This window comes from Saccopteryx leptura, chromosome 3 (assembly GCF_036850995.1).
Source record: "Saccopteryx leptura isolate mSacLep1 chromosome 3, mSacLep1_pri_phased_curated, whole genome shotgun sequence".
In the NCBI taxonomy this organism is placed as follows: Eukaryota; Metazoa; Chordata; class Mammalia; order Chiroptera; family Emballonuridae; genus Saccopteryx; species Saccopteryx leptura.
Genome location: NC_089505.1, coordinates 243,944,946 through 243,971,634, shown reverse-complemented (window position 1 = coordinate 243,971,634; position 26,689 = coordinate 243,944,946). Strand labels below are relative to the sequence as shown.

At 39.7% G+C, this 26,689-nt stretch overlaps 1 protein-coding gene across 3 annotated transcripts in view; it reads left to right on the top strand.

The window, feature by feature from the left end:
- Positions 1–26,689, top strand: part of ALMS1 (ALMS1 centrosome and basal body associated protein) — a 236,177-nt gene that overhangs the window by 104,856 nt on the left and 104,632 nt on the right. For all 3 annotated transcript variants that reach the window (XM_066377980.1, XM_066377981.1, XM_066377979.1), the window contains one exon: positions 15,573–17,407. In XM_066377980.1, coding sequence (XP_066234077.1) covers positions 15,573–17,407 — 1,835 coding nt within the window. The remainder of the gene's footprint in view (positions 1–15,572; positions 17,408–26,689) is intronic.

Genomic DNA, 26,689 nt, shown 5'->3' with positions numbered 1-26,689 from the left:
AAAGCAAACTGGAGCTGGGACTCTTTGGTGATTGATACTGAATAGGACATAACGGCTAGATCAGTCACAGCAAAGTAGTCCCCGGGAGCCTTTTGAATGTCCTCTTTGTTCATCCGTATTGTTGCAAAGTAAGATTTCATCCTTTTTTATGACCAAGTGATATGTCATTGTACATATGTACTGTCACTTTTTTATCCACTCATCTATTGATGGGCACTTGGGTTGCTTCCAAACCTTGGTTATTGTATTAGTGTTGCAATAAATATAAGGGTGCAGGTATTCTTTCAAATTTATGTCGTGGTGTCTTGGGTTTCTAGGGATATATATTCAGAAGTGGAATTGCTGGGTCAGAAGGCAGTTCCTTTTTAAAATTTTTTAGTTACTCCTACTGTTTTCTACAGTGGCTGCACCGATCTGCAGTTCCACCAACAGCGCACAAGAGTTCCCTTTTCTCTACATCCTCTCCAACACTTTTTAGTTGATTTATTGATGGTAGCCATTCTGACAGGTATCAGAATGTCATTTTATTTGCATTTCTCTGACAATTACTTTGAACGTCTTTTCATATGTCCATTGGCCATCTTTATGTCATCTTTGGAGAATTGTCTATTCAGGTCCTTTGCCCATGTTTTAATTGGAGAGTTATTTTCAGTGCTCAGTTGTATGAGTTCTTTATGAATTTTGGTTATAAACTCCTTACAGAATGTGTAAATTGGTGGATAGCTTCTTCCATTCAGTAGGTTATCTTTTTACTTTGTTGATGATTTCCTTTGCTGTGTATAATAAACTTTTTAGATTGATGTAGTGCCATTTGTTTATTTTTTGTTTCTCTTGCCTTAGAAAGTATATCAGAAAAAAATGTTACTAAGATTAATGTCAGAGATTTTACTGCCTCTGTTTTCTTCTAGGAGTTTTATGGTTTTGTGTCATACATTTAAGTTTTTAAATTCATGCTGAGTTTATTGTATATGGTATAAGAAGGTGGTCTAGCCTCATTTTTTTGCATGTATCTCTTCAGTTTTCCCAATACATTTATTGAGTAGACCGTCTTTACTCCATTGTATTTTCTTGCCTCCTTTGTGGTTCCATATAAAATCTTGGATTCTTTCTTCTTGTTCTGTGAAAAATGCCATTGGTATTTTGATAGGAATTGTGTTGAATCTATAAATTGCTTTGGGTGGTATACACATTTTAATGATGTTAAATTTTCCTGTACATTAGCATGGTACATATACTTACATTTATGTGTATCTTCTTCAGTTTCTTTCTTTAGTATCTTATAATTTTTTGAGTACAGGTGTTTTTTTTAAATTCATTTTAGAGAGGAAAGGGAGAGACAGAGAGAGAGAGAGAGGAGAGACAGAGAGAGAGAAGGGGGGGAGGAGCTGGAAGCATCAACTCCCATATGTGCCTTGACCAGGCAAGCCCCTAGGGTTTTGAACTGGCGACCTCAGCATTTCCAGGTCGACGCTTTATCTACTGCGCCACCACAGGTCAGGCCTTGAGTACAGGTTTTATATATCCTTAGTTAAATTTATTCCTAGTGGCCCTGGCCGGTTGGCTCAGCGGTAGAGCGTCGGCCTAGCGTGCGGAGGACCCGGGTTCGATTCCCGGCCAGGGCACACAGGAGAAGCGCCCATTTGCTTCTCCACCCCTCCGCCGCGCTTTCCTCTCTGTCTCTCTCTTCCCCTCCCGCAGCCAAGGCTCCATTGGAGCAAAGATGGCCCGGGCGCTGGGGATGGCTCCTCGGCCTCTGCCCCAGGCGCTAGAGTGGCTCTGGTCGCAATATGGCGACGCCCAGGATGGGCAGAGCATCGCCCCCTGGTGGGCAGAGCGCCGCCCCATGGTGGGCGTGCCGGGTGGATCCCGGTCGGGCGCATGCGGGAGTCTGTCTGACTGTCTCTCCCTGTTTCCAGCTTCAGAAAAATGGAAAAAAAAAAAAAAAAAAAAAAAATTTATTCCTAGTTATTTTATTTCCTTTCAGTGCAATTGTAAATGGGATTTAAAAAAAATTTCCTCTAATAGTTTGTTATTAGTGTATAAAAAATGCAACTGATTTATGTGGTGTATCATATTATTCTATATTGTATTAACTTTGCATCCCAGATAAACCCCACTTGATTATGATGTATGATCTTTTTAACCCTTTGAGTAGTACAAAAGTTCGTGTACGTCCTCGTGCCTCCTGACCATCCAGAGTATGATCGATTTATTTTATTTTATTTTTTTTAATTAATTAATTTATTTATTTATTATTTACAGAGACAGAGTGAGTCAGATATAGGGATAGACAGGGACAGACAGACAGGAACGGAGAGAGATGAGAAGCATTAATCATTAGTTTGTTTGTTTTTTTCATTGCGCATTGCAACACCTTAGTTGTTCATTGATGGCTTTTTCATGTGTGCCTTGACCGCGGGCCTTCAGCAGACTGAGTAACCCCTTGCTGGAGCCAGGGACCTTGGGTTCAAGCTGGTTGGCTTTTTTTTTTTTGCTCAAACCAGATGAGCCTGCGCTCAAGCTGGCGACCTCGGGGGTCTCGAACCTGAGTCCTCTGCATCCCAGTCTGACGCTCTATTCACTGTGCCACCGCCTGGTCAAGCAATCGATTTATTTTAAAAATGTGTAAGGCAACATTTAAAAAAGGCAAATGTGTGTTCTTGTTTCTGTAAATTGGTTATCAAACAAACATGATTTTAAATTACTAACATTGTAATTGGAACTAATTTAATTTTTTGAAAAAAACCCCAACTCACTCCCAGGGGTCAGTGAGCATGAAAAAACCTCACTATTCATTAATGTATTGTTGATTTCAACTTGGTAATATTTTCTTGAGGATTTTTGCATCTATGTTCATTAGGGATATTGGCCTATAGGTTTTTTTTTTCTTTATAGTATCTTTATCTGGATTTTGAATTACAATAATTCTGGCCTGATAAATGAGCTTGCAGTCATCTCTTGAATTTTTTGGAATACTTTGAGAAGAATAGGACTTAGTTCTTCCGTGAATGTTCTATAAAATTCTTCTGTGAAGCCATCTAGTCTAACACTTTTGTTTGTTGGGAATTTTTTCATTAGTGCTTTGATATCATTGGATTTTCTGTTTTTTATTGATTCAGTTTGGAAGATTTTATGTTTCTAGGAATTTATCTATTTCTTCCAAATTGCCCAGTTTTTGACATATAGTTGTTTATAATATTTCCTTTGTATTTCTGTTCTGTCAGTTGTTATTTCTCTTTCATTTCTGATTTTAAATATTTATTTCAGTCCTCTTTTTTTCTTGATAAGTCTGGTTAAAGGTTTATCAAAGTTGCTTATCTTTTCAAAGAATGAGCTCTTGGCCTGACCAGGCAGTGGCGCAGTGGATAGAGCGTCAGACTGGGATGCGGAAGACCCAGGTTCGAGACCCCGAGGTTGCCAGTTTGAGCGCAGGCTCATCTGGCTTGAGCAAAAAGCTCGCCAGCTTGGATCCAAGGTCGCTGGCTCGAGCAAGGGGTTATTCGATCTGCTGAAGGCCCACGGTCAAGGCACATATGAGAAAGCAATCAATGAACAACTAAGGTGTCGCAATGCGCAACAAAAAACTAATGATTGATGCTTCTCATCTCTCCGTTCCTATCTGTCTGTCCCTGTCTATCCCTCACTCTGACTCTCTCTCTGTCTCTGTAAAAAAAATACAATAAAAAGAAAAGAAAATCTGAAGGAATTTACTCCCAAACTATGAACTAATAAGTTGAATGAACAAGGTTATAGGATACAAGTTTAATATAACAACAACAACAACAACAACAAAAAAAAAAAAAAAAAAAAGAACGAGCTCTTGGTTTCATTGATCTTTTGGGGTTTTTAAAAGATTTTTGTTTCTTTTTGCTGTGATCTTTATTATATTTTTTCTCTACTCACTTTGGGTTTTGTTTGTTATTCTTTTTCAAGTTTCTTTAAGTATGAAGTTAGATTGTTTATTTGCTTATTTCTTGTCTCTTTATATATATATATTCATTTTAGTGAGGAGAGGGAGAGACAGAGAGAGAGAAAGAGGAGAGACAGAGAGAGAGAAGGGGGGAGGAGCTGGAACCATCAACTCCCATATGTGCCTTGACCAGGCTAGCCCAGGGTTTCGAACTGGCGACCTCAGCATTTCCAGGTTGACGCTTTATCCACTGTGCCACCACAAGTCAGGCTGCTTATTTCTTGAGTTAGGCCTGTAATGTTATGAATTACTGTCATAGGGCTGCTTTTGTTGTGTCTCATAGATTTGGGTTGTGTTATTTTCATTTTTATTTGTTTCAAGGTATCTTTTTATTTTTTCCTTATCTCATTGTTAACCCATTCATTGTTTTATAACATGTTATGTGGCATCTATTTTTTGTGTATTTTTCAGTTTGTTTGTTTTCTGTGATTGATTTCTAGCTTCTACGATTAAGGTCAGAGAAGATGCTTGATATGATTTCAGGCTTCTTAAATTTATTGGAACTTGTTTTGTGTCCTAACCTGTGGTCTATTCTAGAAAATCTGCACTTAAAAATAATGTATATTTTGCTGCTTGGGGTGAAGTGCTTTGAAGATATCAATTAAATCTTTCTAATATAATATGTCATTTAAGGCCAGTGTTTCCTTGTTGATTTTCTGTATGAAAGGTCTATCCATTGATGTCAATGGGGTGTTTGTGTTTAAATCCCCTGCAATGACTGTGTTACTGTCAGTCATTCTCTTTATGTCCATCAAGATTTGTTTTACATATTTAGGTGCTCCTATGTTGGGTACATAAATGTTTACAAGGATTATATCTTCTTATTGAATTGATTTTTTTAATCATCATATATTATCCTTTTTGCATCCTACTATAGACTTTGTTTTAAAGTCTATTTTGTCATAAATATTACTATTCCCAGCTGTTTCTTTTTATTTGCATGAAATATCTTTTTCCATCCCTTAACTTTTAGCCTGTGTCTTTTATTCTGAGGTGACTCTTGTAGACAGAATATATATTGGTTTTGTTTTCTTATTTATTAGCGACCCTATGTCTGTCTGTCTTTTTATTTTTAGTGACAGAGAGGGACAGATAAGAACAGACAGGAAAGAAGGGAGAGAGATGAGAAGCATCAATTCTTCATTGCGGTTCTTTAGTTGTTCATTGATTGGTTTCTCATATGTGCCTTGACCGGGGGCTACAGCAGAGCAGAGTGACCCCTTGCTCAAGCCAGTGACCATGGGGTCATGTCTGTGATCTCATGCTCAAGCCAGCAACCCTGCACTCAAGCTGGTGAGCCTGCTCTCGATCCGGCGACCTCAGGTTTTGAACCTGGGTCCTTTGTGTCCCAGTCCGACGTTCTATCCACTGTGCCTTTTGTATTTTTCTTAAGTGAAAAGTGGGGAGGCAGAGAGACAGACTCCCACATGTGCCCAATCAGGATCTACCTGGCAAGCCCACAAGGGGGCGATACTCTGCCCATCTGGGGCTATTGCTCTGTTGCAACCGGGGCCATTTTAGTGCCTGAGGTGAGGCATGGTGCCATTCTCATTGTCTGGGCTAACTTGTGGCAATGGAGCCAAGGCTGTGGGAAGAGAAGAGAGAGAGAGAGAGAGAGAGAGAGAGAGAGACAAGGGAGTGGGGGAAGAGTGGTGAAGCAGATGGTTGCTTCTCCTGTGTTTCTTGACCGGGAATTGAACCTGGGACATCCACAAGCTGGGCTGATGCTCTACCACTGAGTCAGCTGGCCAGGGTGCAACTTTATGTCTTTTGATTGGAGCATTTAAGCCATTTACATTTAAATTGATTACTGATAGGTATGTATATATTGCCATTTTATTCTTTATAATATGTTGTTGTTTTTTATTGTTGTTAAAGAAGACCCTGTATTATCAATATTTCTTGTAATAGTGGTTTGGTAGTAATGAACTTCTTTAGCTTTTTTTTTAATTTGGGAAGCTCTTTATTTCTTCTTTAATTTTAAATGATAGCCTCACTAGGCAAAGTAGTCCTGGTTGCAGTTTCTTGCTTTTCATGAATTTGAAAATACTATGCTAATCCCTTCAGGACTAAAATGTTTCTTTTGGGAAATCAGCTAGCTGACAGTCTTATGAAAGCTCCCTATAGGTAGCTGTCTTTCTCTTGCTGCTTTTAAGATTCTCTTTTTGTCTTTAATCTTTCCATTTGTAATTAATGATGTGTCTTGGTGTGGGCTTTTTTGGGTTCATCTTGTTTGGGACTTCCTGTGCTTCCTGAACTAGTGTGTCTTTTTTGCTTCATCAAGTTAGGTAAGTGTTCCATTATTATTTCTTGGAATATGTTCTTTTTCTTTTTTTACTTAAGTGCGAGGCAGAGAGGCAGAGAGACAGACTCCCACATGCGCCTGGACAGGAATCCACTTGGCCAGCCCTCTATGGAGCGATGCTCTGTTCATCTGGGGTCTTGCTCCATTTCTCAGAAACCAAGCTATTCTAGCACCTAAGGTGAGGCCATGGAACCATCCTTAGCACCTGGGGCCAACTTTCTTGAGCCATTCTAGCCATGGCTGTGGGAGGAGAAGAAAGAGAGAAGGGGGAGGAGTGGAGAAGCTGATGGTTGCTTTTCCTGTGTGCCCTGACTGAGAATCATAGCTGGGACTTTCACACACTGGGCTGACACTCTACCACTGAGCCAACCGGCCAGCACTAGAATAGGTTCTTAATTTCTTGTCTCTTTCACTTTTTCTCTTACCCCTCTGATGCAGATGTTGTTATACTTGATGAAGTCCCAGTGCTTGCTTAAACCTTCTTCATTCTTTTAATTCCTTTTCTTTCTCTGTTTTGATTCAGTGTTTTTTGGCACCTGGTCTTTCAAATCACTCATTTTATCTTCTGCTTCATCTAATCTGCTATCTTTCTAGTGAATTGTTCATTTCAGATATTGTGCCCTTCATTTCTGACTTGTTACTTTTTATGGTTTATGTTCTTTTTAATGCTTATTGTCTTTTTGTTGAAGTCCTCATTTAGCTTATTCATTCTTCCCCTAAGTTCCTTGAGCATCCTTATAACTATTGTTTTGAACTTGGTATCTGGTAGATTGCCTGCTTTCATTTCATTCAGTTCTTTTTCTGCATATTTCTCCTGTTCGTTCATTTGGGGTATGTTTCTTTATCTCTTTATTTTGGCTGTGTGTGTGTGTGTGTGTGTGTGTGTGTGTGTGTGTGTGTGTGTATTAGGTAGATCCAAAATGTCTCCTCCTCTTATGGTGGCCTTATATAGTAGGTATCCTGTGAGGCTTAGTGGTGCAGTCTCCCCCATTACCTAATTTAGATGCTTCAGGAATCTTTCTTGTGTCAATTATGTGAGCCCTCTGTTATAGTTGAGTCTCAATTGCTGTTGGCCTGTCCATGGGTGGGGTTGATTCTCTAGCTGTCTGTCTGTAAGTTTTGAACTCAACCACAGTGTATGAGTTACTATGCAGGGTTGACTCCACAATGTGAAATTTACCTCTGCAGGGTCTGGTGCCTGCTGAGATATCTTTCTAGGTGTGCTGCTTATAAAGCTAATCTGGTTGTGCAGTGCTGTGGCCTGTAGCCTCCATCAGGGTATTTGTTTTCAGGCCTTATGGAAGGGATTCCAGTGAGGTCAATGTCAGAGGTTGACTGTTACCAGTCCTGGGCTACCTGTTTGGAGCTATAAAGTGATTCATAGTTTGTAGCTGTCTCTGCTGGGCCTGGGTGTGCGTGGGAGGTGCCAAGCTGCATACCAAGGCCAGTTCCCCCAGCACTGAGTCCTGGGGCAGGTCAGCAAAAGGCCTAAGGCACCCTGAGCTCTACCTTCACCTGCTGGCTGCCTGTTAGGCTCAGCCACTGAAAGAGACTCTGGCAGTTTGCAAGTTCTATGAAGTAGGTTTTCAGTGAGTCATGCGGTAGGAGCAAGTGGTGTTCACCAGGTTGATACAGATTCAAAGTCAGTACCAGTGCTGAGTCTGAGGCCTACTGGAATCATCCTGGTAAAACTGGCCAAGGTTTGCCATGATGAAGGAGGGCTCTGCACAGTGGTGGTGCTGGTTGGGTGTTGAGGGAAAAAGGGCCTTTGCCTTACAGCCACATAAGTCTCCCCCTGTGTGTCTCTGCCACCCCCTGAATCTGTCAGCATCTCCTCAAGAGTCTTCAAGAAAATCTGCACTACAGGCTCACACTGGTTGCAGCCAGCTTACTCTTCTGTAGGGCATGAGCAGGACAGGGCAGGGCCACAGAGAGTTGGGATTGTAGGTCTAATCCTCAACCCAGGAAAGGTGGCATGTATGGGAGGTATGGAAGACGGATTTAGCACTGGGACGTTGGTGACTGTTCCTTCAGCCCTCTCCCTAAAGCCATACAACCCAATCTCTCTAGTATGACTTGAGTCTGCTCTGTCACCTTCTCTCCACTGGAGCCCAGGGTTAGTGGCTGTTAACAAAATTTGTGTGTTGGCCCTTTAAGAGGGCACCTGAGTTTGTAGCATACTCCTGTCTCTCCCTGGCAGACATAATCCCCTCTGATTTTTTCAGCCAGATGTTATGTGGACTCCTTTTTCAGGCTCTGGTCCTCTGGGTTAGGGAACCTGGTGTGCTGTTGATACCCCTTGCTCCTTATGGGAGGGCCTTTACAGTGAGATAAATATCTTTCTGGATTCTCAACTGCCACATATGGGTGCAGGTCCAGCCCTTTTTGTGTCTTTGCCCTTCCTGCTAGTCTCGATGTAGCTTCTGAAAATCCTTGGTTATAATATAAGACTTAAGTTTATCTAGCCTTCAATTGGTTATTCAGGTTGTTCTATAATTAAGTTGTAATTCTGGTTGATCCTGGAAGGAGGTGATTGTAACTTCTACCTACTCTACTGCCATCTTACATCTTCTCTAAAGTATTAATTTTGTCCAGTGATGTTTAATTAATTGATAGGCTTTTTAAAAAATTCAGCATTCTATTTCGGAATAACTGTAGATTCACATGCGGTAGTAAGAAATAATATGGAAAGATCAGTTTTACTCTTTACCCAGTTTTTGTTTTTTTTTAGTGAGAGACAGGAATGGAGAGAAATGACAAGCACTTTAGGTGTTCATTGCTTGTTTCTTATATGTGCCTTGACAGGGGGGGGCTCCAGCCAAGCCAGTGACCCCTTGCTCAAACCAGCAACCTTGGATTCAAGCCAGCGACCTTTGGGCTCAATCCAGCAACCTTGGGGTCAACGCTCTATCCACTGTGCCACCACCTAATCAGACACTCTTTACCCAGTTTTTACCAATGGTAATGTCTTGTAAATCTGTAAGAGCATATTACAACCAGAATATTGGAACTGATATATCAGAATACTTAACATTTACATCAGCACAGGTGTCCTTTATGTTGCTCTCTAATAACTACATCCACTTCTCTCTTGCTCCTGCCCTTTTATTAACCCCTGATGATCATTAATCTCATCTCTATTTTAAAATTTTTGTCATTTCAGGAATGTCATGTAAGTGAAATCACGCTTGGGCTGCCAGACGCGGAGCAGTCGTGGCTAGCAATTGTGGTCGTAAAGTCATATGGTCATAAGTTGCATAGGTCGTAAGTCGATTGATATTTGTATTGGCTTTTTTTGTTTGTGATAGAAGGACAGATAGACAGGAAGGGAGAGAGATTGATGAGAAGTATCAGTTTGTCTTTGGGGCACCTTAGTTGTTCATTGATTGCTTTCTCATATGTGCCTTTACCTGGAGCCTCCACCTGAGCCAGTGACTCCTTGCTCAAGCCAGCGACCTTGAGCTCAAGTCAACAATCTTAAGCTGCAGGCCAGTGACCATGGGATCATGTCTATGATCCCACACTCAAGCTGGTGAGCCCACATTCAAGCCAGATGAGCCTGTGCTCAAGCCAGTGACCTCTGGATGTTGAACCTGGGTCCTAAGCATCCCAGGCTGACACTCTGACCAGGCTGGTATTGACATTTTTCAATGAGTATAAATCTCTGGACAATATTTAGGTTGCTGGGTATATCAGTAGTCTGTTTTGTGTGTGTGTGTGTGTGTGTGTGTGTGTGTGTGTGTGTGTGTGTGTGTATGTGTGTGTGTGGCAGAGACAGAGAGAGTCAGAGATAGGGACAGACAGACAGGAAGGGAGAGATGGTATTAGAAGATAGTCAAGCTTCCTTCATTTGGTTCCTTAGTTGTTCATTGACTGATTTCTCATATGTGCCTTGACTGGGGGCTACAGCAGATTGAGTGACTCTTTGCTCGAGCTGGCGACCTTGGGCTCAAGCTGGTGAGCCTTGCTAAAACCAGATGAGCCCGCGCTCAAGTTGGCAACCTTGGGGTCTCGAACCTGGGTCCTCTACATCCCAGTCCGATGCTCTGTCCACTGTGCCACTGCCTGGTCAGGCTAGTCTGTTTCTTTTTATTGCTGTGTAGTGTTCCATGTTATGGTTGTGCCAGTTTATTTAAATATTCACCTCTTGAATGACATCTTGATTGTCTCCTCATTTTTGGCTATTACAAATAAAGCTGCTATAAACATGTCCAGGTTTTTGCAGAACATAAATCTTTGTTTCTGTGGGATAAATGCCCAGGAGTGCTATTGCTGGGTCATACAGTACACGTATGTTTAGTTTTTTGAGAAACTGCCACACCATTTTCTAGGATAGTTGTACCTTTTTACATCCCCACCAGTAATGTGTGAGTAATTTCATTACTCTACAGCCTCACCTGCATTTTGTATTGTCATTTTTTATTTTAGCCATTCTGATAGATTTGCAGTGATATCTCATTGTGGTTATAATTTGCATTAAAGTATTTTTTCCATTGATTTGAGAGAAAGGGGGAGGAGAAATGAGAGAGAGGGGTGGTAGAGGGAGAGAGAGAAATATCAACTCGTTGTTCCACTTAGTTCCATTTAATTGTGCACTTATTGGTTGCTTCTTGTATATGCCCTGAATGGAGTTCAAACTCATGACCTAGGGTGCTGGGATGCTGCTCTATGCCCAGACAGGGCCTAATTTGCATTTTCATAATGAATTATTATGTTGAGCATCTTTTTATGCTGTTATTTTATAATTTTTTGACAGAATTAGAGAGAGGGACAGATAGGGACGGACAGACAGGAAGAGAGATGAGAAGCATCAGTTCTTCATTGTGGCACCTTAGTTGTTCACTGATTGCTTTCTCATATGTGCCTTGACCAGGGCTCCAGCAGAGCAGTTGATCCCTTGCTCAAGCCAGTGACCTTGGGCTTAAGCCCGTGACCTTGGTCTTCAAGTCAGTGACCTTTGGGCTCAAGCTAGTGACCATGGGGTTGCATCTGTGATCCTGTGCTCAAGCTGGTGAGCCCATGCTTAGACCGGATGAGCCTGCACTCAAGCTGGCGACCTTGGGGTTTTGAACTTGGGTCCCACGTGTCCTAGTCCAACACTCTGTCCACTGCGCTGCCACCTGGTCAGGCTTATGCTGTTATTTCCCATCTCTATCCTCTATGGGATTTTTTGCCTATTTTTCTGGTTTAATTGTTGTTGTTTTTTTTTAACTGTTGAATTTGAGATATGTTCTTTGTATATGTTACATGCAAGTCTTTTATTGGCTGTGAGATCTGCAAATATTTTCTTCCATTTGGTAGCTGGGAGAGAAAGAGATACCTCATTACTGCTGAGTGAGAATGAAAGTCCAGTCTTTCTGTGTGGTCTCCACTGACATCATTTCCAGCCAGCTGTGGTGAAAATAAGTCCTGGACTTTCTGCTTGGCTATCCTCTAATACCATCTTGGCCTGGTGGTGCTTCACTATAGTTTTGCAAGGGTAGAAAGAAGTCTGTGCTCCTCACTTAGACTTTACTGGTATGGGTGTGAGTGGGGCCACTTTTCTTTTGAGGTGGGTCTCCTATAGACAGCAGATTTACGTGTATACAGCATATGTACGGGTCCTGTTTTCTTATCCGTTCAGCTACCTTACGTCTTTTGATTGGAGTATTTAATCCATTTACATTTAAGGTTATTATTGATATGTAGTTGTTTATTGCCATTTGTTTCTTTAAATCTATATTTCTCTTTTAATATATATATTATATATATATTTATTTACACCCCCCCCCCCCCCCCCCCCCCCGCTTGTTCTGTCTACAGCAGGCCCGTTAACATTTCTTGCAGCATTGGTTTGGTTGTGATGAATTCCTTGAGGTTTTTTTTGTCTGGGAAGCCTTTTATTTCTCCTTCAATTTTAAACGATAGTCTTGCTGGGTAAAGAAGTCTTGGTTGTAGGCTCTTGTTCTGCATTATTTTGAATATTTCTTGCCAATCCCTTCTGGCCTCAACTGTTTCTGTTGAGAAGTCAGATGTCATCCTATGGGGGCTCCTTTGTAGGTGATTGACTGTTTTTCTCTTAAGGCTTTTAATATTCTTTCTTTATCTCTTAGCTTTGGTAGTTTGGTTATGATGTCTTGGTATGGGTCTCTTTGGGTTCTTTTTTAATGGGGTTCTCTCTGCTTCTTGAACTTGTACGACTCTTTTCTGCCTCAATTTAGGGAAATTTTCACCTGTAGTTTCTTCAAAGAGCTTCTCTAGTCCTTGTTCTTTCTCTTCTCCTTCAGAACCCCTATTATGCAGATATTGTTTCTCTTCATGTTGTCACAGAGCTCTCTTAGGGTTTCCTCGGACTTTTTGATCCTCTTTTCTTTTTGCTTTCCTGCTTCCATATTTTCACTTATCTTGTCCTCTAAGTCACTGATTTGATGCTCTGCTTCATCCAGCCTGCTTTTAATTCCTTCTATGTAGTCCTCATTTCTGATATTGTGTTTGTCATTTCTGTCTGGTTCTTCTTTATTATTTCCATGTCATTTTTGATGCTTACAATTTCTTTATTGAGGTGTTCATTAAGTCCATCTATTGTAGCTTTGAGATCCTTAAGCATCCTAACAATCATTATTTTATACTCTGCATCTGGTAATTTGATTACTTCCGATTCATCCAGGACTTTTTCTGAGGACTTATCTTGTTGAAGCATATGACTTACATTTCTCTGCCTACCCATTATTCTCTGTATGACTTACAGGCTTCTTCCAGTTGTGATCTCCTTACCTAGTAGAGCTGCTTTGAAGTCTTGATTTGTTTGTTTTCTTCTCAGTTTTCTTAACTTGATGGTAATCTTGTTTACTGATTTCAGCAGGGGGCTTATTTGAAACTGTATCCAGGAATGCGGTAGGTGTAACCAGAGACTCTGAAGGCTTGATCTGCCAGCTACTCTCCAGGGGGTGGGGTGCTTTCTCTGCTTCAGTAGGGGGAGGTATATCTCAGATCTCCATGGAGACCTGAGTTACTGCCCTTCTTCCCCACTTCCTGTTTTCAGCTGTGTCTTGTTTTGCTGATTGGAGAGCTAGGAGAGCTTTCGGAGGTTGGTCACCCGGAACCACTTTAGGCTTGTGCTGTGTGGAGGGATCAACCTCACCCCCAGCTATGGCCGCCTCCGCACTGGATGAGTCAGCTTCTCAGGTCATCCCATGCATTCCTCTGCCCCTGGCTGTCTGTTTCTCTCTCCCCACTTTCCTTTTGGAAGACAAGCCAGCCCTCTCAGCACTCCTCATTCCCAGGTCCCCAGGCAGGTGGCTGTGAGCGATATTTTCTGTTCTTCTCCTTGGAATGAGAGCTCTTCTGGGTTTCAGCCTCAAACCCCCCCCCTCCTGGAAGCAGGGGAGCTCCTACTGTGCTCTGACTCCTACAAGGCTCCGTGTGTCTTCTTATTTGCTCCTTGGTTTTTGAGACCTGTTCTTGTCCAAAGTTGGTTTTTCACACTGATTGTTCCTAAATTAATTTGTAATCTAGTTTGGTGGTGTGAGCTGGGAGTCTGTGCATCTGCCTCCTCCGCTGCTATCTTGGTCTCTCCCAAGGTCACATTTCTTTTCTGTAGTGTTTGACTGAGAGATGATCAGTTTTTGTCTAAATGTTTTTTGTCTTGCTAGACTTCACCTTTACTGGTTTTTTAGCTAATGAGAGTAGATTTTTGTTAGGGCTTTTGTCTATGTCCTTTTTGTTTATGCCTACTAGTTTCCTGGTTTCTTTAGACCCAAAATCTGGGATATATGAGGTAAAAAGAAAACCCAGGGATCTCACTACCATGTCATTCCTCCCATTCCAAAGTACTTAGCCTATTTGCCTTCTTCTTAAGTTTGTTTTATGTATTATGTCCAAGACTTTTAGTTTCACTTAGCAGGTAAAATAGAGCAAAACACATCTCCATTTTGTTGGCAGTGGCATCATATTTTAAAATATTTTCATATGAAATCAAATGTGGCTGTATTTTCAAATAGAATATCCAATTATGACTTTATAGGTAAAACAGAATTCTCAAAGAAAATGTATATTTATGGTAGCATTAGGCACTGATCTTAAACCCCAGGAAGAGGAACTAATTCTTTCTCTAAGTGGTAAAGTATTAGGCTATAGTAGGGGTTCCCAAACTTATTACACAGGGGGCCAGTTCACTGTCCCTCAGACCATTGGAGGGCCAGACTATAAAAAAACTATGATCAAATTCCTATGCACACTGCACATATCTTATTTTAAAGTAAAAATATAAAACAGGAACAAATACAATATTTAAAATAAAGAACAAGTAAATTTAAATCAACAAACTGACCAGTATTTTAGTAGGAACTATGCTCCTCTCACTGACCACCAATGAAAGAGTTGCCCCTTCCGGAAGTGCGGTGGGGGCCGGATAAATGGCCTCGGAGCTGCATGCGGCCCGCGGGTCGTAGTTTGGAGACTCCCTGGGCTATAGGCTAAACTTTTGTAACAGAGAAAGCATAAATACAGTGGTTCAAATAAGGTAGAGTTTTATTTCATCTTATGTGATAGGTCCTTTTCTTTTATGTGATATAGACCAGGATAGGAACAGGAGCAAGTTCTTTGAGGTTATCCAAAGGCCCCAACTGAGTGAGCAGCTGAGCCATCCTTTTCCATGGCTTCCAAGTTGTTCTAGACATCACCTATTTCAGTTGGCAATAGTAACAGTGATAGTAGTGATGGTGGTAGTAGGTGGAACATGGATATCAACAACTTGATTTAAAAAGAAAAATTTATTCATTTTAGAGAGGAGAGAGAGAAAGAGAGAAGGAGAGGAGGGAGGGGAAGGAGCAAAAAGAGGTAATTCCCATATGTTCCTTGACCAGGGAAGGCAGGGTTTTGAACCAGTGACTTCAGCATTCCAGATTGACGCTTTATACACTGTGCCACCACAAGTCAGGCCAAGAACTTAATTTTTTAAGGACAGTAAGCAGAATTTGTACCTAACTCCTTTTGTTCATATCCCTTTGGCCTAAATCTAGTCATATGGTCACACCTAACTTCAAAATAAATTGGAAATTTCTGCAGTTTGGTGGCTGTCTGAACAGAAAATGTTGAGGTATGGGACTGCTGTTACTAAAGGAAAAAACGTGAGAATACTAGGGGGAAAATTTTTGAAAGAAGTTAACTGCGTGGTCTTAGTTATCCCGAACCATTTTATTCTATAGTTAACTGTGTTATTCTTGTGTTCTTACCCTGTTTTATTGTAAAAGATCAACAAACTCATTTTTATATAACTATTTGGACTGTTTCAAGTAAGATCTTTTTTATATTTTCTAGGGTTTACACAGTCCACAAGGAATAGGATGCAAACCAGAAGGTGTATGCAGTCATATTATTATTGAGAGCCATGAAAAAGGATGTTTCAGAACTCTAACTGCTCAACAACCACAGTTGGATAACCATCCCTGTCTCTTCAGATCAGCTGAGCCCTTAGAAATGATCAGAGGACGACGGAGCCCATCATCATGGAGAACCAGGCATATTAACCTTTCCAAATCACTAGACCAGAGCAACCCCCATTTCAAAGTTTGGAATTCTTTGCAGTTACAGAGTCATTCCCCATTACAAAACTTGACAACTGATGACTTCAATATTAGCAAGGGTTTTCAAATGCCATTTCGTGAAAAGATGGACCCTTGGCTGTCCGAATTAGTAGAACCTACTTATGTGCCACCTGGAGAAATGGATTGTCATTCTTCATCACAAATGCTGCCCCCAGAATCCATGAAAAAGTTTACTACCTCATTCACTTTTTCATCTCACCGACATTCTAAATGCTTTTCAGATTCCTCTGTTCTTAAGGTTGGTGTTACTGAAGATAGCCAGTGTACTGGAGCATCTGTGGGGGTATTTAATTCTCATTTCACTGAAGACCAAAGTCCTCCTAGAGATCTAAAACAGAAAACCTCTTCCCCTTCCTCATTTAAAACCATTAATCATTCACCAGATAAAGCTGTGACTATTTTAACACAAAGTCCTAGGCAAAGCCAGAAGTTATCTGTTGAACATTCTCACCAAAGAGAGAAAAGCCTAGAAACATCAGATTTTAAAGTCAGTGATTCTGAGCCCAATATCAGTACAAATTGTAGCAAATTCAAGGAAGTTCATTTTTCTGATAACCATACCCTCAGCATGGGCAGACCAAGTTCCACTGTAGGAATAAAAGAGAAGAATTTAACTGTAACTCCAAATCCTCCTTCACACATGTTTATTGAGCAACAAGAGCTCATTGAACAAAGCAGAGCCAAACATGCAGATCACTATGTAAGAAAACACCATTCTCCCCCTCCTCAGCATCAGGATTATATCGCTCCAAAACTTCCTTGTCACATTTTTCTTGAAAAGCGCAAACTCTTTGAACAAAGCAAAACCCCTCATGTAGATCATCAGGTGAGCGAAAACCACTCCCCCCTTCCTCAAGGTCAGGATTATATAGCTTCAGACCTTCCTTCTTCCATTTTTCTTGAACAGCGTCAGCTCTTTGAACAAAGCAAAGCCCCAGATATAGATCACCACATGGGAAAACAATATTCCCCTCTTTCTCAAGGTCAGGATTTTGTTGTAGAAAACAATGATCAGCAAAAGTCTAAATCACACATTTCTAATATGATACATCTTGAAACTAAGTTCAATAATGTGGTCTCCCAGTCACCCCCAAATCAGTATATGGTAGTAACATCTCCATCTACTCCACCTTCAAATAGAAAAGCACTTTCTTGTGTCCGTATAACTCTTTCTCCCAAGATTCCTTCCAAGTTGGATAGTGGAACCTTAGATAAAAGTTTTCTTTCCTTGGATCCTGCTTCTAAAACAAGAATGAATAGTGAGTTTAACTCTGACCTACAAACTATATCTTCAAGAGCTTTGAAACCAACCTCCAAATTACTGACCAGTAAACCTGTAGCACATGATCAAGAATCTTTAGGTTTTCTAGGACCTAAATCTTCACCGGACTTTCAAGTTATACAATCTCTTCCAGATAGTAATACTAAGGACTTGAAAACCATACCTTTTCATAATAGCCAGATAGTAACCTCAAGGCAAACACAAGTGAACTTTTCAGATTTGGAAGAATATTCCAATCCAGAAGGGACTTCAGTATCTGCAAATCGGTGAGTCTCTTTGTGATGACAAGCAAGCCCTGGAATTTGTCATAAAGGGTCTTAAATACTTAAGCAAATGTAAGTTTCTTGGGGAAAGCAGTATGAGTCTCTTAGGGGAAGTTGTATTTAATGTGCTAGAAGTCTTTCAAGGGATAAATACCAAAGTAAGGAACATTGGAAAGTAATGTGGTTATACTTTCAAAGGAGTTTTTGACAAGATTTGACATCATGTATTTATGACATTGAATTACTTCAAGAATTTTTGATCATGCAGAGGTACAAGTTACCAATTCCTTAGTTATTGTGTTAGACATATGCTGAAGACCAGCATTTAAGTGGGGCTGTGTGCGCACACTCACTTTTCTGCGTGTGCTCTCTCTCCCTCACTGTTCATTTTCATTTCATGATGAATGCTCCTTTAGATATTTAGTATTTACAACGAAAAAAGGTAACTTTCCAGTGGAGAATTCTAGCAGACATCACTTTAGCTAAGTAATCAAGGTTAACATCACCAGTAGTGCATATCAGTATAATATACTCACTGATGTGATGCCCTACTTCACAATGTATTGTAGGAAAGGAAACCTAGTTCAGGGGTAAATGCATTAGATTTATGTTATTCAGCCTAATTTTAAGACTATTCTTAATTCAATTTTACATTAATCTCTTATAAGAGATTTATAACATTCTGTTATAGCTAAACAGAACTGTTTTGTGCATTTAATGTTTCTGTCTTATAGTTGAGAAGGCAGCATGTCATAGTGGAGACTGGCCTTGGGAAGGAGAAAGGAAAAAAATGTTTTTTCAACATCTACATGTTGTAGTCTTGGCAGTGAGGGACTTATATATGTTATCTCATTTAATATTCATGATAACCCATGAGGTAGATGGTGGTATTCGTATTTACCCTCTGGGAAACTGAGACATGGACATACTTTGCAAACATTTTCTCATATAATGGTATTTGTAAGCAGCAGATAGAGAATGCAGTCTGTTTAATCAAAGCAAGAGTTTGTTCACCACATGATCCTGTCTCTCCAAATATTAAACCCTAATTCTAGGACTTCTACCAGCTTTCTTATTTAACAAGTCATTTTACACCTTTGGCACTCATTTGTGGATGATGGTAGAAAGGAAAGGGTTGGAAATCTGAAAAGTCCCTTATAGCTCTAAAAGTTAGTGATTGAGCATTGAATCAGGGCAAAACAAATAAACAGGGTGAAGCTCTAATAAATATTATAAATAGTAGAGTGCTGTATAAATCAGTATTGATAATTTTTTTTGGAAAAATGTTTAGAAATTAAAAGATTGATAAGTCTATATACAACACTTAAACTCATCAAAGTGATAAAATGCCTAGTTATTGGTGCTGAGTTCCTTGAATGAGAAGAAAAGTATAAAACTATAGATGATTATAAATATAAACTAATAATAATGCCACTTGTTCAGAATGTACTAAATGCTAGGCATTGTAGTGGTTGCCTGTATCATTTTTTACTCAGTATAATCTGAGATTAGATAGTATTACCTCAGTTAATAGATTTAAAAAGACTAATACTTAAGGAAATTAAATGTGTTGACCAAGATCATGTAACCATTAAATGTTGGAGTTGGCATTTGAACCTAGGTGTGTCTGATTCCGGAGTTTGGAAATAATTCAAAATGTATATACACATACATATTTATCTGTGTGTACATACAGTCTTGCACCACATAACATTTAAGTCAGTGATAGATCACATATATGACAGTGGTCCCATAAAAATATAATGGAGCTGAAAAATTTCCATTGCCTAATGATGTCTGTGACTCCAAAGGATTTGTCAAAGATGAGGTGACAAAAATCAATAATGTCATGGTTGATATGACAAACAACTAAAATGCAGGTGTGGATGAGGATGACATTGAGGCATTCCTAGAGGTGGTTCCTGAGGAATTGACTAATGAGTAGTTGTTGAAACAAGAATACATAGTGAAGATGAGGCAAGGGAAAAGGAAACTGCAGAAGAAAAAGAAAAGGAACCTCCAAGAAAATTCACAGTGAAGGATTTACTAAAAGCTTTTGCAGATCTCAATCAACAAAGTCCTTAAAATTTTTGAAAATGGAACACTGAGGTCGCTGGTTTGAAACTATGGGCCTGCCTGGTCAAGGCACATATGGGAGTTGATGCTTCCTGCTCCTCCCCCCTTCTCTCTCCCTTTCTTGCCTTTCTAAAAATTGAATAAATAGTCTTTTAAGTTTTTTTGAAAACGTGGCCTTACCAGGTGGTGGTACAGAGGATAGAGCATTGACCAGGGACTCTAAGGACCCAGGTTTGAAACCCCGCGGTTGCCAGCTTGAGCACGAGCTCATAGACATGACCCCAGGATCACTGACCTGAGCCCAAAGGTCTCTGGCTTGAGCAAGGGGTCACTGGCTCACCTGGAGCCCCCCAGTCAAGGCATATATGAGAAAGCAATTAATGAACCACTAAAGTGTCGCTACTATAAGTGGATGCTTCTCATCTCTCTCTCTCTTCCTGTCTGTCTGACTGTCTGTCTGTCTCTTGCTAAAAATCAAAATTTGAAAACATGGACCTCAACACTGGAAGATTTTCATTAATAGAGAGGAATGTTCATGGTACATTATCTTCTTACAAGCAAATCTATGATGAAAAAAGAAACAAGCAAACAATCATAGACATATTTCAGATGAGATTCATACCTCCTCAAGAAGAGCCTCAGGCAGGTCCTTCAGGGGGTATTCTAGAAGGAGACATTATCATAGGAGATGACAGCTCTATTCTTATTGACCCTGAATACCTTCAGGTGGGACATGATGTAGAGTTAGAAGGCAGTGTCATTGATGATTCTTACCCTGTGTAGGCCTAAGCTAATGTGTGCATTTGTCTTAGTATTTAACAGAAATCTTTTAAAAAATAAAAAATATTTAAAAATTTTTAAATGAAAAAGGTTATAGAATAAGGATTGAAGAAAAATATTTTTGTACAGCTGTACAATGTTTGTGTTTTTTAAGCTGTATTATTACAAAAGGGTCAAAATTTTAAAAACTAAAGTTTGTAAAATAACAGAGTCACAGTAAGCTAAAGTGTCGTGTAATAGTGAACTACTTGGAGACCAGATGACATGCTCCAAGGGGCTGAGGGGAGGCAACAGCCCTGGTCAGCAGACCGAAGGACTGAAGCCCCATCCCCAGCCCTACTCAGATATTTATTAGCCAGCACAAATAACTCAAGGAAGCAGAAAAAAGAAGTTTTCAGGGCATGAAGTAAAGTACAAGGAATATGCTGACTCCTAATCTCTGTTCTGAGAGCCTAAACATATTCTGTGTTACTGAATCTTATCCTGCTGTTTTGCTGTTTCCAGTACACACTTTCCAGAATGAGGTCTGAGAGGCCCCTGGACTGGCCCCAGTATGAGGTCAGAGAGGCCCACTCAAGGCTTTCGCCCTAGGGCGCCTTGCTGTCTCTAATTGTTGTCCTAACTGCATATTTTCATACCATGTTCCTACACTAAATTTATTTTATTATTGAAGAAAAGTTTAAAAAAAATAAATTTAGTGTAGTTTAAGTATACAGGGTGTGTAAAGTCTACAGTAGTATACAGTAATATTCTGAGCCTTCATATTCACTCACCACTCAGTGAGTGACTCACCCAGAACAAATTCCAGTCCCACAGGCTCCATTCACAATAAGTGCCCTAGATGTATCATTTTAAGTCTTTTATTCTTCTTATTGTATTTGTTGTTCTTTAGATATATTTAGACACAAATACTTAGCATCTTATTACAGCTTCTTACAGTATTTAATACAGTAGCATACTGTGCAGGCTTGTGTTCTAGGAGCAATATATACCATATAGCATAGGTGGGTAGTAGGCTATACCACCCAGGTTTGTGTAAGTGCACTCTATGATGTTTGCACAACAACAAAATCACCTAAGGGTGCATTTTGCAAGATGTATCCCCATTATTAAGGCATAATTTTGTGTGTTTGTATGCATGAAATGTGCTAGTAGTAAATATTTTTAAACATTTTTAGTTTTAGATAAATTTCCATTTAAAGAGGAGTTGCAAAAAATAGAGTACTTGTATTGTCTATTGATGTGTAACATATTACCCAGAAATATAGCAGCTTAAAACAATGAATATTATCCCAAAGTTTCTATGGATCTGAAACCCAGGCATGACTTAGCTGGGTACTTCTGGCTCTGAGTCCCTCACAAGGTTGCAAATAAGATACTGGCTGTAGCTGTGGCCTCATCTCAAGGCTTGACTGAGAAGATATGCTTCCAGGCTTGCTAACATGGCTGTTGACTAGAGACATCCTTCCTTCTATAAAGCAACTCCAGTAGGATAGCTAAGTTTCCCTTAGAATGAGTAAAGCAAGTATGAGTGCAAGAGAGGCTGTCCAAGACAAAAGCCACACTGTTGTTATAACCTAACATTGGAAGTATCATTTCTTCCATGATCTGTTTGATAGAAATGAGCCACTATTTCCAGCTCACCTTGAAAGATTAGGGATTACACAAGGGTATGAATACGACGAGGAGGCAGAGATCTTTGGGGAATATCTTAGAGGTTGCCATCATGCTCTTTCCCCTTATGTTGACATGTTATCATAACATCAGAACCATAAAACATTTACCAAAACTAAGAACTTATCCTTCATATAAAATTATAAGTATAGATTTTTATTTCATTTGTTTTTTCCACAAATAAGCCTTCTCTGTTTCAGATCCAATCTAAGATCCCACCTTGCATTTTTTGTTGTCATATCTCCTTAGTCTCTTCCAATCTGTGGCAGTTTCTCAGTCTTTCTTTCTTTGTTTTTCATGACTGTAAGACTTCGAAGACAATTAATTAGTTATTTTGAAGAAAGTCTCATTTTGGCTGTTTGATGTTGTTTTAAGATTAGTCTGAGACTAGGCATTTTTAATATATCTCATCAGGGAGATCATTATATTGCTGTACCTTCTAGTTGATGTTAACCTTGATCACTTGGCTAAAGTGGTGTCTGCAAAGATTGTGCTATATATTTATAAATTCCCACAAGACATTGTTGCCTGTTCATTCCATTATATTTCTATATATGTATATATAATATGGTCTGTGTATGTATATGTGCATATGTACATGTATGTGCAACACTTCAGTTTGGTATGTTTTTTTTCCTTTTTTATGAGCATTTTACTTTGGCCTAAAAAAATGTCTTTTGGCATTTTCTGAAGTCTGCTGGTGATCAGTTTTCCTTTTTTATTTGTATTTTATTTTTAAACTAGATTCTAATTTTCTGTTGAAAGTCTGTATATTTTTGTCTATTATTCCCCATTTTTTGTTCTCTTAATATGTTAATCATTTTAAAGTCCTTCTGTGCTAACTTCAGTTATCTGAATCCCTTGATAATCAATTTTTCTATTTTCTCCCAATTTTTACTTTTTCCTGCTTTATAATTTTATAAATTTTGCTTGTATGCCAAACATTGTAAATAAAAAATTATTGAGACTGAAAATGCTATTGCTTCACAACAGAGAGGATTTGCCCTTTTCTCTGGTAACCAGAGTGACTTATCACTTCAATAACCTCTGGAATTTTACTAGGTCAGCTGGGTTGGAGCTTTACTTGACTCATTCTGCCTATAATTGATAATGATTTGATGGGATTTTTGCTTTAAGCTGACCTAAAGCCTTGATTTTTCAATAATTAGATATAGTGAGGTATTCATTTCAATCTTCCAGATGTTTCAATTCAGGTCTCTGGACTCTCAGTCCTTATAGCATAGAATGTGGCAAATATCATATAAGGAGAAACCAGCTATGAATTTTTGTGGTTATATTTTCTCATTGGAAATTTGTCTCATAAACAAAAGATTAAAGGTGATTTCAGTATTTTCTGACTCAGCACCCTTTTTGATGGTGGCACGTCTGAGTTTTTATTGAGGCTCTAGTATGTCTCTTAATTCCTCACTTTGAGGAATTATTTAGTTTCCTGCCTTATGCAGGTTCAAAATCTGGCAGATGTTGAGAAGTAGACCTGATGTTTATCACAAGCCTCTCCATCTAGTGGGACTTGGTTTATTATTTAGTGCCATGACTATGCATGGAATTGTGCTTTACTTTTCTAGCTCAGTCCCCCATCCTTCCATACCACTTTAACAATAAGGAACTGTCTTGTGGGGGAAATCAGCTTGGCATTCTACTAGATTTCACTCTAGCATGCCAACCCATGAGGTCATCAAAAACTGGTGATTTCTCTTCCCAGGGGAATATGTCTACCTATACCAAGCCCCTCCCCATAATTTCTAAGATGCCCTTCTCTAGCACATTAGTTGATATTGTTCTCTGATTGCTCCCATAGCTCTTTGATTGTTTTAGTATGATTTTTATAATTTATTTAACTTTGTTTATTATAGTAAGAATGATGGCCTGGGGCTACCTATAACTTTTTTTTTTTTTTTTGTATTTTTCTGAAGTGAGAAGTGGGAAGGCAGAGAAACAGACTCTCACATGTGACTGACTGGTATCCACCCAGCATACCCACTAGGGGGCGATGCTCTGCCCATCTGGGGCCTTGCTCTATTGCAACCGGAGCCATTCTAGCACCTGAGGCAGAGGTCATGGAGCCATCCTCAGCACCTAGGCCAACTTTGCTCCAATGGAGTCTTGTCTGCGGGAGGGGAAGAGAGAGAGAGAGAGGAAGGAGAGGGGGAAGGGTGAAGAAGCAGTTGGGTGCTTCTCCTGTGTCCCCTGACAGGAAATTGAACCCGGGACATCCACACACTGGGCCGACGCTCTACTGCTGAGCCAACTGGCCAGGGTTGCTACTTATAACATCTTATCTGAATGTGGATCCTATTTTAAGTCATCTTTAATTTCTGTGCTATATTAATTGTATATTATTTAGAGTGCTTATATTTTTTATTATACTTATTAGGTATTTGATAACATTGGATATGGTATATATTTTAGGTTTAAATTATACTGAAAAATGTAGATTTTAAAAAATTTGATCTCATCTGGCAACTTTTCTAAAAACTTAACATTCTAATTAGTTCTCTGTATATATTTTTGGATTTTCTATCAAAATTATGTCAAATATGAAAAGTGACAGTATTATGTCTGCCTTTCTTATCCTAATACCTTTTTCCTTTTCTTTCTGCTGATACAACTTAAGACCTTTACTAAAATGTTGAGTAGAATTGGTAAGAGTTGGCATTCTTATTTAGTTCCTAATCTTTTTTTTTTTAAATTGATGCTTCTTTTTTATAGATATATTTTTTTTAATTTTATTTATTCATTTTTAGAGAGGAGAGAGAGAGGGAGAGAAACAGAGAGAGAGAAGGGGGGAGGAGCTGGAAGCATCAACTCCCATATGTGCCTTGACCAGGCAAGCCCAGGGTTTCGAACCAGTGACCTCAGCATTTCCAGGTCGATGCTTTATCCACTGCACCACCACAGGTCAGGCCTTAGTTCCTAATCTTGACATTCTTATTTAGTTTCTAATCTCACAATGACCATTCTCCACATTTCACAGTATTTAGGATAGTTGCTTTAAAGTTTTTTGTTCTTTTTCTTTGTTGTAAGCTTTTATCACACCTGATTACTAACTTTTATTAAATGTTTTATCTGATCATATTAATATGATCCTGTGCATTTTCTCCTTATTTTATTGACGGTTGTGAATCACATTGATTGATTTTTTATTTTATTTTCTTTATTTTTTATTTTTCTGAAGTTGGAAATGGGGAGTCAGTCAGACTCCCACATGCACCCGACTGGGATCCACCGGGCATGCCCACCCGGGGGCGATGCTCCGCCTATCTGGGGCGTTGCTCTGTTTGCAACCAGAGACATTCTAGCGCCTGAGGCAGAGGCCATGGAGCCATCCTCAGTACTGGGGATGGAGGCCTCAGCTGCAGGAGGGGGAGAGAGAGACAGAGAGGAAGGAGAGGGGGAGGGGTGGAGAAGCAGATGGGCTCCTCTCCTGTGTGCCCTGGCCTGGAATCGAACCCGGGACTCCTGCACGCCAGGCCGACGCTCTACCACTGAGCCAACCGGCCAGGGCCTTGATTGAATTTTGAATGTAACTCACCTTGCATTCCTGGAGTAAACCTTCTTGGTAAGAATTCAAACGTGCATATACACACACACACAACCCCACAACATTTGGCTTTCTCACATTTTGTTTTGAATTTTTGTTTCTATATCCATAAGTAAGATTGTCCTATTACTTTCTTTTCTTATGATTGTCCTTTTCAATTAGTGAACAGGGGTAGAAATTCAGAAGTTCTTCTATTCTTGTGATATATTTTAGATACTAATCCAATATAATATATGATTTGTAGAAAAGATATAAATATAATAGAGTTCCCTGACCCCTCCCCAAGTTTTTTCTATTATTAACATCTTATATTACCATAATATGTTTGTTAAAATTAAGAAGCCAACATTTGTACATTACTATTACATAAACTGCAGACTTCATTTGGATTTCACTTGGTTTTCTTTCTTTTTTTTTTTTTTGACAGAGACAGAGTCAGAGAGAGGGACAGATAGGAGACAGACAGGAAGGGAGAGAGATAAGCATCAATTCTTTGTTGCGACACCTTAGTTGTTCATTTATTGCTTTCTCATATGTCTTGGGGGGCTACAGCAGAGTGAGTGACTCCTTGCTCAAGCCAGAGACCTTGGGCTTAAGCTAGCAACCTGGGGGTCATGTCTATGATCCCACGCTCAAGCTAGCAATCCTGCGCTCAAGCTAGCAATCTCGCACTCAAGCTGGTGAACCTGTACTCAATCCAGATGAGCCCATGCTCAAGCCAGCATCCTAGGGGTTTCGACCTGGGTCCTCTGTGTCCTAGTCTGGTGCTCTATCCACTGTACCACCGTTTGATCAGGCTCAGCTGTTTTTCTCTTAATGAGCTTTTTTGTTCTTGGGCCCAGTCCAGTAAATCACCTTCAATTTAGTTAGTTGTCATGTCTCTCCTTAATCTCCTCTGGTCTGTGATAATTCTTCATTGCTGTCTTTTATGCTTTTGACTGTCTTGAGGAATATTGGTCAGACTGTCTCAATATGGGTTTTACTGGTGTTTTTCTTACTAGATTCGGATTATGGGTTTTGGCAAATACCACAGAAGAGAAGTACCCTTCTCATTATTACATCATAGCACCGAATATGTGATGTCCACATGACATCACTGGTGATATGAACCTTTATCAGTTGGGTAAATAACATGGTGTTTGTTTTGGTTTCTCCATTGTAAACTTACTATTTCTTCCTTTTATTTTCTATTC